This window comes from Sycon ciliatum, chromosome 5, assembly GCF_964019385.1.
Source record: "Sycon ciliatum chromosome 5, ocSycCili1.1, whole genome shotgun sequence".
NCBI lineage: Eukaryota > Metazoa > Porifera > Calcarea > Leucosolenida > Sycettidae > Sycon > Sycon ciliatum.
This window is the reverse complement of record NC_088647.1, coordinates 34,825,723-34,836,226: the sequence shown is the minus strand read 5'-3', so window position 1 is coordinate 34,836,226 and position 10,504 is coordinate 34,825,723. Positions and strand designations below refer to the sequence as shown.

The 10,504-nt window shown below is 46.6% G+C and overlaps 2 protein-coding genes across 2 annotated transcripts; one reads left to right on the top strand and one right to left on the bottom strand.

Annotated features, from left to right (window-relative positions):
* The first annotated feature begins 1,604 nt into the window (after positions 1 to 1,604).
* Positions 1,605 to 3,138, top strand: LOC135817035 (uncharacterized). Its single transcript, XM_065330137.1, has 6 exons — positions 1,605 to 1,761; positions 2,054 to 2,139; positions 2,357 to 2,417; positions 2,505 to 2,584; positions 2,919 to 3,062; positions 3,107 to 3,138. Exons 1-6 carry the CDS (start codon positions 1,724 to 1,726, stop codon positions 3,136 to 3,138), a joined length of 441 nt encoding a protein of 146 aa, XP_065186209.1. The 5' UTR covers positions 1,605 to 1,723.
* A 3,034-nt stretch (positions 3,139 to 6,172) lies between these two features.
* On the bottom strand, positions 6,173 to 8,945 carry LOC135818462 (uncharacterized). The gene is made up of 2 exons (XM_065331842.1): positions 7,956 to 8,945; positions 6,173 to 7,265 (listed from the first exon to the last, which is right to left on the bottom strand). The coding sequence occupies exons 1-2, from the start codon at positions 8,358 to 8,360 to the stop codon at positions 6,696 to 6,698; spliced, it is 975 nt and encodes a 324-aa protein (XP_065187914.1). The 5' UTR covers positions 8,361 to 8,945; the 3' UTR covers positions 6,173 to 6,695.
* Positions 8,946 to 10,504: the final 1,559 nt, after the last annotated feature.

The following is a 10,504-nucleotide window of genomic DNA, read 5'->3' as shown; positions in this document are numbered from 1 at the left end:
TCAGGGCCCTACGCTATGCTTTTTTGCCTTGATGACCTAGCCAAAAAAAAAGCATAGGGATGTTATAAATTCTTTAAAGAAATCCTTTTTTTTAAGACATAACCTGGGATTCGAACCCGCAATATCGCGCGCCCTGCGTGCATCCCCCGATACACTTCGCACACATACTAATTCTTCCAAGTTGTTTCACATTGTGATCTTGCATTTGAAAGCCCTATTTGAATATGCATTGTGGCCAGCCAGCCGTCTTTGATGGCACGGCACGGTAGGGGATAGGTACGGGACAGGTACGATCGAGGGTAATACGACACCGTGTCCCGTACCGTACCGTACCATCAAACACAGCTGGCCACATACAGCTGCCCGCAATATTCAAATAGGACTTTCAAACAGGGAGTAGTACAATACCGGGAGGTGACACGGCCACACATCCGGGATTACGAGCTTTGCCTCACAAAAAAAATACAAACCGCGCGAAAATTCAAATTTTTGCTCTTTTGACAGCGCTGAAAAACCTTCAAATAGTGACCAGTCCTGGAGATGTCCTAGATAGGACATCACGGAACCCAGCATGCCCCAGCATACATACTATGCTGTTCCCATAGTAATCGTGACACGTGACTCAAAACTTTGTGTCGCGGCCGAGGAAGATGAACATGTTACACTCAAAACAAACGCAACGAAGGCCTTTCGTCTCAAAAGCATTAGTTGTCGTTCTCCTGGCGGCTTGCCTCAAGCGAGTCGAGATTCGTATCTTGCCTCTTGCCTTCACGAATTTTATTTTCCTCGTTGTGGAGTACGCCTGGACAAAGGAACTGGCAAGCGAATCGTTTTGGTCGCATTGAAAATTGCAAGTGCACAAGAGGATTGGCGAAGCAATTTGTGTTCGCACTTTCAGCAGAGCAGTAGCTGCTGCTGCGATAAAGTTTTTACTTTCGCCATTGGTTTCAGGCAGCAGAAGGATCTGGCTGAAAGCGATGGCGATACGTCCATGACCACCACGTCCTGGGTTGATATCCAAGAAAGACCGTCCAAGGTCCAGTTTTAGCCAAGAGCTGTCGTATCCAAGAAATCAAAAACGCCAACAGCAAGCTTTGGCCAAATAATATCTTCCAGGTAGTGATTTACGGGCCTAGCGCCTGCTGCCTCGTCTTCCTCCTAGATCCTCTGCATGGCCAGGTTTGGGGCGAAATGAACGCACGGGGCGTGAAGAAACATTCCAAAAGGACCAAAGGCAAAACATTCAAATAATTAGAACCAATCGTTTCCGAAGAAGCGCCGCGTGGCTACGAGAAACCCCACATGAAATCCCCAAACGAAAACGGCCATTCGGTCGGGTATTCGATGACGAATCGAATATACACTACCTCAATCCCCGCCGATGTCTGATATTCTCCGCCTATTCCTTCAAACTTGACCAATTCGGAAAGAAATCCATCGCCATTACGATCGTGCATCCTCCACATACATTCAGAAATGCTCACGCAGCACTTCTTTTCATCGCGTGTGCGCGACCGACGCTTCCATGACAACTCTGGGACAGGTAACCAATCAGGCTCATTCAGAGTGCGATGTCCTAGATAGGACATCTCCCCGACTGGTGACGAGAAGACCAGACGTATCCCTTCGTGACAAGCTGCCACTTGTTCTTTTCAGCTCGAGCCTTTTTTGGGAGCTACTCTGGTACATCGTCCACACTGCTGCCAAGTCTCGACTTCCCAAAATGGATGGAAGTGACGAATATGGAGGACGCTATCCTAGGTAAGTAACGTGATGGAATTTTCTCATCTTGACATGGTGTAACACGAACCTGAATTTCTCATTTGGACCCACTCGGACACCTCACCAAGTTGGGATATTTCGAAAGTATACCTATTTGTCTACCATTCTACTTCATCTCAACGTGTTAGCTTATGTAACTCTTTGTAAAACTCATTCTGAAAATTTTGAAACTTATTAATTTGTATAGATTTGAACATAATGTTCAAGATCACTTGTTTTCAGCACTGAATGAGGCCAGGTCTGCTTGCTTTGTTGCTTTTTTAACCCCCAGAACCCGTGGACAGAAGAGGAAGAGCGACGACTTGGGTGCGGCTGCGAAGTCTGCCTGCCCAACGCCAATTGCTCCTCACCCAAAAAGTAAACAAATTATATAGCAGGAGTGGTTTCAAGTGGTTTCAATGCATTTTGTTTTGGGGATGTTGGTGTGTACTTATGCAGTCCTAGCGTGTTGAGCAATAGCAATCATGAGAAGGGTATAATTCTGCAATACAACATTGTTGATTATAAATATGACACTGAAGCAATACTGAAACTACGTTCTGGGGTTGTATTTGTTTTCATGCGTGTTCTACAGCGCACCCCATTGACGAAGATCATCCTTGTATAGACGATGATAAATACTCTCATCTGACAAGGTTAGTTGCACAGTTCTACCATATGTGTAAGGTGGACGTCGGATATAACATGGCTTATCTCTTTTTGGTATGCCATCTACTGCACAGAACACGTCATCAGAAGTCACTGCCTGCTGCGAATAACAGCGCATCGTGTATGACAATCTCTTCACCAACAAGTGCTACCCGTAAGTCAGACAGCAGAGTACAGTCATTCAATAATAGCCAAGTAAGCCCATGCTTTATATGCTTATATGACAATAAGCTGATGGAGGAAAAACAGATCCAATTACATAAAAGTACGCCCAAAAAAGCAACGGCCAAACACGCACACACCAGAACAATTTCAATGCTCTTCATGCACACCAACTAGGCTTATAAATCTGCACAGTGTACGTAAATGAAATATCTTATCCGCAGATCGCATCTGACTTGTTTGATAAAACCTGCAGCAAAACAAAAGCACAACACAGACATATCGATGAAGCCTGTGTGGTTTTATGTTTGTTCTGATTCATACAGCCTCTTGTCCATCGTCACATGAAGAACATGGACAGCCGCAAGCTGGAAATGATTTCTCAACAGCAGAGAAGAACGATACTATCACGTTCACACCCTTGACACAGACTTGCGTCATAGTGACATTTGCGAATAGCTGCCCCTGCAGTATAAAATGTATTTTGTTTTGTGTTCCTCTCTGACGACTATAGCATCTGGATTCGGAATAGCCTTACTATCTTGAGACGGGTCAGCCATACCTGAAACATGTTGTTCATTGTGACTAAAACTTGAGTCAACATTATCTATTCCCCTAGAAACGACGTGAATAACTAAATGTAATACAAATTAAATTAGGAAGAAAATTTCACTCTTACAAGCCGCCCACGTAAAAACTGGACACACTGAAGGTACCCGTGCGAAGGCCAGCTGCTACTTGATATCCTTCGTAGGATTCATCCTCATCACTCAGCAAAGACTGATGGATTCGTTCCCTACATCGTCAAAACAAACTTCAAAAAGTACTGCTCGAAAACTTCTTGACAGCATTCTGGCACTCTCTTGAAGTGGTTCTATGAATTTTTTTGAAAAATGCTACGAAATGCTACGATAAATGGTACGCGAAGTACGATATTTCGTGACGTTTCCCGGGACACAGCGCGCGAAGTACGATATTTCGTGACGTTTCCCGGGACACAGCGCGCGAAGTACGATATTTCGTGACGTTTCCCGGGACACAGCGCTCCACAGAAAAGTGACCTGAGGCAAAGCTCGCCCGCCTGAATGTGTGGCCGTGTCACCTCCCGGTATTGTACTACTCCCTGCTTTCAAACGCAAGATAATAACGTGAAGCAACTTGAAGAATGGGTATGAATGCGAAGTGTATGGGGGAATGCATGTAGGGCGATAGTGCGGGTTCGAATCCCAGGATATGCCAAAAAAATAGGAGAATTGAAATTTTTTTAACATCCTATGCTTTTTTGCCGTCAGATACGGATAGCGCCAGGCGTGACACAAACAAACAAACACACAAACAAACAAATACCAAACGAGAGAGCTTGGAAGCTCAGGGCCCTGCGCTATGCTTTGTTGCCTAGCTCATCGCGCATGTTGTTAGAACTGATGGAAATGCTTTTTCCTTTGATTAGCTACATCATTGTATTGCAAAAACGTTTCAATGAGATACTGAAGTACAAGTAACGGCTTCTGCATAGCTATGAGACCGGCGCTGACTCTGCCGATCACGGGCGTTCTGGAGTCGACGGGATGTCTGTCCTGACGTTTTCTGGGACCGGCGCTGACTCTGCCGATCACGGGCGTTCTTCTTCTTCTTATTATTATTATACTGACGGCAACTAACATCCATTCTGATCGCATTTACTCGTCTCCCTACTTCGTATTTCTTTCCAGAAAATCTCCCCATACAGCAGGGAGTCGTTTACATAATATGACTCCCTGCTATACATCTACATTTATTTATTTATTTATTCAACATCTCCTGGCCCGTCCGAAGACTGCCAATAAACATGAGAGGTCAGGTGATAGCCAACCACGGCAAGCTAAAAGGGAAAAAAAAGAAAGATGCTGTCAGAGAGGGAAAGGAGATAGGGAGAGAAAAAGAAAGGGAGGCACATTAATAATACATGGGATCACTTCGGATGAGACAGTGTGGAAAGCTGGACTGTGAATTTCCTGATATCCTGGCATGTCTTAATGCTAGTACATGACTGTATATAGACCTTATTCGATAACGTGACTTTTGGACTCGCCTCCAGGGATTTGTCATAAGCTAGGGCACGCGTACGAGAAACGAGTGGCAAGAAAGGCCCAGTTTGTACAAAAGAGTAGTAAAATACCGGTATTTATCTACTCCTATGTTCGCACACAGAGTCCACTGTGCACTGAGCGCAGATCTCTTGCCACTCCCTGGATCCCGGGACCCCGGTTCACGTGATTGTGACGTTTATCGAATAAGGTCTATACGTTATAATTATTATGCTATCGGCCTACATGCGATTCCCGGGCTGGTCGACAGGCGGCCCAGCCAGCCTGCTAGTGGGATCTCGGCCTCGCACACAAATCCACACAAAATTTAATGGTACTGCACTGAATGCATTCCCCCCATACACTTCGCATATATACTCATTCTCTTGATGGTACCGTACTCTTGATGGTACGGGACAGGTACGGGATAGCGCCAGGCATGTCGATGGCACAAACAAATAAAAATATTGTGGCCAGCTGTCTTTGCTGGTACGGTACAGTACGGGACAGATACGGGATAGCGCCAGGCGTGACACAAACAAACAAACACACAAACAAACACCAAATTAAAGCTGTGTGGACCCTGGCTAGCGCCAGACGTTACTGAAGTAACGTCTTCTGCATAGCTACGGGAATTAAAGCTGTGTGGACCCTGGCTAGCGCCAGACGTTACTGAAGTAACGTCTTCTGCATAGCTACGGGAATAATACTGGTTGTCCTTCGGCACGCTCAACATGCAGTAAGCACTCATCATTGTATTATAAAATACTACTTACTTGCTCTACTAGTTGGACCAGAACACCGAGTCTCATTTCACATCTACTTGCGCTTGACTAATGCAGCAAATTATACTGAGAAGTTGATTGTTCGAACTAGGAACACACGCTTCTTGCCGAACTTGACACTTGACTGACTCACGACTGCCATCCGGAGCACACGAGGAGCACGTCGCACCTTCCACTCGGCAAACCTGCAAGAAAGCACCACTCCCTGCTCAATACACGGTGTTTCGGGGAATTCACCCCTCATCAGTTGAGCTTGAGTAGGCTGAGGAAGATTGTGCCTGAAAAGCACCACTTATATACTGCAGGTCAGCTGTGCACATTTTAATAGTCCTGCGGCCCAAATCTAAAAGACGTTGTTTTGCAAGTCCCGTTTCAGTCTCAAGCAGACAACCTGAGCTTTGCATGGGTGGAAAGACCATGTCCTAGGGATGTCGAAACGGCTTGTTGTCATGTCCAGAACTAGGGCATAAGCTGGGGAGAACCAATTTTAGGTTTCGTTACGGAAGTCGTTATTTTACGTTATTTTACGACTCCTTGATTGAAATTGGCAGCATGTGATACGATATTTTATTGAAAATTAGTGCAGTCGATGTGAATTTGTTCTTGTATTTGGATGATTCGTAGATCATGGTTGCCCTTTGCCGAGCGTTCATTTCCTATTGATGGTGATTAGAGATGGCACAGATTGATTTGTTGTAAAATTCGACCAAAATCACCCCCAAACATGGATCTTTCGTATGAGAGGATTTCATTTATTGGGACACGATCTCGACAACACCAGCGGAAGAGAGCTAGCACGAGCGAAGCAAAGGACACCGGAAAACGGCAGAGTGATAGCGATCATAAGCTGATCTTAGCAAACGAGCGATATGGAAGATGTTGTAAATAATAGCGCAGTAGTGTATTTGTCATTTGCTGCAGAGTTGAAAAGTACAATTCAAATTCAAATCAATTCAAAAACTTCAATAGTGCGGTCCACTAGCCTTAGCTTTCAGACTCACTGTCCGATTCACAGTCGGACTTACAGTCCAATCCACTATCGAAACTGCCTTCACCCTCATCATGGCATTGTGTGCATGCGCGCGTGCGCACACACACGTACACACACCGCACAACACATGACATTGTGCGCGCGCGCGCTCGCACACACACATACACAAACCACACACGCACACACACACACACCGCACAACACATGGCATTGTGTGTGCGCGTCCGCGCGCGCGCACACACTCACACATCACATAGCACGCTAGAGATCAGCAAGAACCTGCTGCGACCGTGGTTGAGATGGCGCTGTAGAAGACACCGCAGCCGCCACTGGTTGCCTCGCACCCAAGGTTATAGTCAAAGCCGTACTAGCCGACACATCTGTACTGGAGGCTGATGTAGTACCCAGAGATGAAACGGATCCACTGGTGTTCACCTGACGCGGCGGAGTAGCGGATCCTTTGAAGCCGAAATGAGTGGGCAACACGACATTGGCGGGGACAAGCCCAGTGGATATCGCAGCGGGCCTATCGTAACTCCTGGCAGTGAGCCTATCGTAATTCCTGGCAGTGGGCCCGTCGTAACTCCTGGCATTGGGCCCGTTCTCTTGCCGGACACTGGGGTGCGCAGTGGACGTGGATGCGGGCAGGAAATCTGCGGCGACCGGCTGGACTGGGATGGTTGGAGCCGGGCCAGGTGCGTTACTAGTATGACTGTTCGGCAATGACTGGGTATTACCGGCCATCGGACCGTTTGCAGACGACACAGACAAGTGGTTGCTCCGTGAAGAGTGCGCCTGTATACCCATGCCACTTACCATACATGTCAATTGCTGAAGGAAACACACAGTTCTAACACAAAACGCAAATGAACCACGCCAATGAAATTCGATCCTTAAACAAGTCAAGTTCGCATGTCCGCGTTATCACGGGCTATACAATTGTGTTTAGAAAACAACCAGTTTATAATTCTGTCTCTTCTTGCTTAAAGTCAGCCTAGAATACTGACGTCAGCTTTGGACATTACTCTGACTCGGACCACAAGCCCTGATTTATTCTGACCTACATGTGTACCGTGTGAAGTAGCGCGAGAGCCAAGCTGGTCGTAATAATACGTGTAACAGCCACGAACGTAATTCAACCAAAGAAGACTACCACATTACATGAGCATGAACACTTGCATTCCATTTAATACATTCCTATGTTGTAGATGTCAGGCACTGTAGTGTTCACGTCTACATACACATTGTGGCATTCCTTGGCCACCCAGACATTCATGATAGTAGCGCATCGTGTTATGTTATGCATGCAGCATGTGCCGTTTCCCAAGCGCGCGTGTGAAATGAACTTAGCGGCTTTTAGTTGCTGTGCATGAGTTGAGTCTGGACTCATGATCTGGTGTGTACATGCAATCATGTGATCTTGTAGTTGAGCGTATGTGTTATTTGGATTTCCTTGGTCATGACCAAACAATAAAACATGATCAAATTATTTCTACACATTCAACAATGCCAAGAACTCACCTGGTCCCCAAGTAGCTCATTATCTTCTTTTTCAGCATGAAAGTTGGATACTAAGGCGGAGTGTGATGGTCGGCCAAGCTGGTGCCGTTTGCAGTTATTGTACTTATCCGTGAGAAGCTTCATGGGCAAGGCCCTTGCAGACTTCAACTCGGACTGTATATACAGCACCAGGCTGTCAAATGTTTCGTAGGCCGACGGCTGGTCATTCCCTTTGCCACTTCGTTGCCGGTGCATAGTGGCCAGGTGGGTGAAGGCACTGTAGCATGCTTCGACGTTGATAGTGGATTTCCGCTGCAACGCAATCTGGGCCATTCTGGAGCGAAAGCCAAAATTCTTGCGTTGTTCTCCAACTCTGCTAGATGCACATGTCATGAGGCACAAGTCTGCAGATGTGGATTCAATCATTGTACATCTCTCCTTGTTCTACGCTTTGCTGGTACATGGTGTCCCATCATCACATACATGTGTCTCCTCCAATTCAGAATGGCTTGAAAAGTCATGGCCACGTCCAAGTGGCAGCCGACCCAGCAACGTTTTGTTAGTGTATGTACTGTAGCACTTGCGGTGGTACCATCCGCGGACGCTCTCGCACAAGAAGGTATAGCTCGTCCTGCCTGCATTTAGCAGCTTCAAACAAAGTTTCCCAACTCTGCAAAGTAAATCGGGTTTGCTTTTCCTGCGATGCATTGAACGCAATGGCACAAGCAAAATTCCCACGATACAACGCCATTCCCAGGACGAGGCCTAAGAAGCTCCACGGCCTCTTCCTCCATCATGTCAAAAGGTGTCTACCATGCTGTGAGTGGTGGGCAGGAGGCACTCAAACAGCGCGAAACGCAACTACTATGCAACTACCAAACGAAAATGCAATTCTACATTTCAAAGAGTATCCTGTCGGTGTCGTCGTCATCTTCAAAAATTTGAAAAAGGCGCTCCTTTCCGTGAACTGTGCACCCCCAGATGGTGCGCAGTATCGCCGACGAGAGCGGGGAAATTGGCTTCTCCTGAGCTTCTGCCCTAACTCTGAAGATGACAACAAGCGGAATCCAGGTCAGGTATACATACTTTAGGACGTAGTGAAGAACCCAGGTTGTCTGCTTGAGACTGAAACGGAATTTTTTTTGAAGTTTGGGCCGCTGGACTAATTGGGAACAGGAGGAGCGGAAAGAGGCAAAAAGGCAATGCGTCTACGTTCGTGCACGGATTACGGAAGGGGGTGTTTGTACGTGCATGACTATGGGAATGAGTGTGTGAATAAGTGTATATTATATCTATGCATGCATGATATTAGACAGAAATCGTGGGTGGTGTCGTCCCCGTCATCATCGTCGTCACCTCTGCCCCGCCGCCTCCATCAATGTCGCGCCCTCAGCTTACTAAATGCTAAAGCTTTGACTCTGGGCCGAATAGGTGGCGGTGATGGCATGCGGTGTTGGCGGGGCATTGGTACAGGTTGCGGCGGTCGGTAGCACTTCCGCTGCTCCTCTGTACATGTAATGCAGAGCTTCAGTGCCACCGATATCTGAAGGTCTAAGTCGGCCGTAGCCTCATATTGAGTTCCCTAGTTACTGCTTTCTATCTGCATTCGCCATCTTTTTATTGGGCAGATCTGCCCGTTTTGTTTGCGAATTAAAATATACACAACAACAACAACAACTTTTCTGACAGTTACGCGCTTTAACCGCTAGGCAAAAGAACAAAACAAAATAGGACTATCATCAAACTAACAGTGGAAAAAGAAGGTGAGGGGATCACGATGCACGCAACAGACCCACAGAGGTTCAAGCGCTGTACTTGGATTAGTAGTGATTGCGGTGTGTGCTATTCTACAACAGCATAATTATACCAGAAAAGCTGGTTCTGTTGTCAACAATAAACTCAGGTGAGAAACCAAGGCCATGGAGAGCTGGACTTGCAGCCGTGAGCAGGCATACAGGAAACATTCATATGACACGTGGTGGACACTGCTGGTCCATTTTCACAATGTGTATGGGCGAGTGCACGACAGTAGATTCATCCGAAATTGTCTCGCTGTCTTTTGAAGGCCCGATTTTTGGCATAACAAACCCAACAGAAACTTGGAAACTTGGATACAAACTCACAGAAACGCTCCGTTTCTAGCGCAACAAACTGGAAACGGAGCATCTCTGTAAATTTGTATCCCTGGTGATGTTTGTGCCTGGAGAGCACTATAATGTAAGTGGTACTCTTCAGGTACAGTCTTCCTCAGCCTACTCAAGCTCAACTGACGAGGGGTGAATTCCCCGAAACACTGTGTATTGAGCAGGGAGTAGTGGTGCTTTCTTGCAGGTTTGCCGAATCGAAGGTTCGATGGAATTCTCGTGTGCTCTGGATGGCAGTCGTGAGTCAGTCAAGTCGTCGGCGGAATAGCGCGAGCTCCAGTGTGGGGAGCGAGCCCTTTCTCACCTATCAGCACAATCCAGGGAGAGATGGTTTACTTTGTTCCGTAGATCTGTACGAGTTACCTGCGGTGCCTTATACCATTCTGCTGTTGATCACTTCTTGCTTCTCTTCAAATAAAAACACCT

Coding starts and splice junctions, on each gene's coding strand:
- LOC135817035 (XM_065330137.1), top strand. CDS start 1,724: ATGGATGGAAGTGACGAATATGGAGGACGCTATCCTAG. Junction 2,585..2,918: donor TTCACCAACAAGTGCTACCC/GTAAGTCAGACA, acceptor TGATTCATACAG/CCTCTTGTCCATCGTCACAT. Junction 3,063..3,106: donor TGCGAATAGCTGCCCCTGCA/GTATAAAATGTA, acceptor TGACGACTATAG/CATCTGGATTCGGAATAGCC.
- LOC135818462 (XM_065331842.1), bottom strand. CDS start 8,360: ATGATTGAATCCACATCTGCAGACTTGTGCCTCATGACATGTGCATCT. Junction 7,266..7,955: donor ATGAGCTACTTGGGGACCAG/GTGAGTTCTTGG, acceptor TGTTTCCTTCAG/CAATTGACATGTATGGTAAG.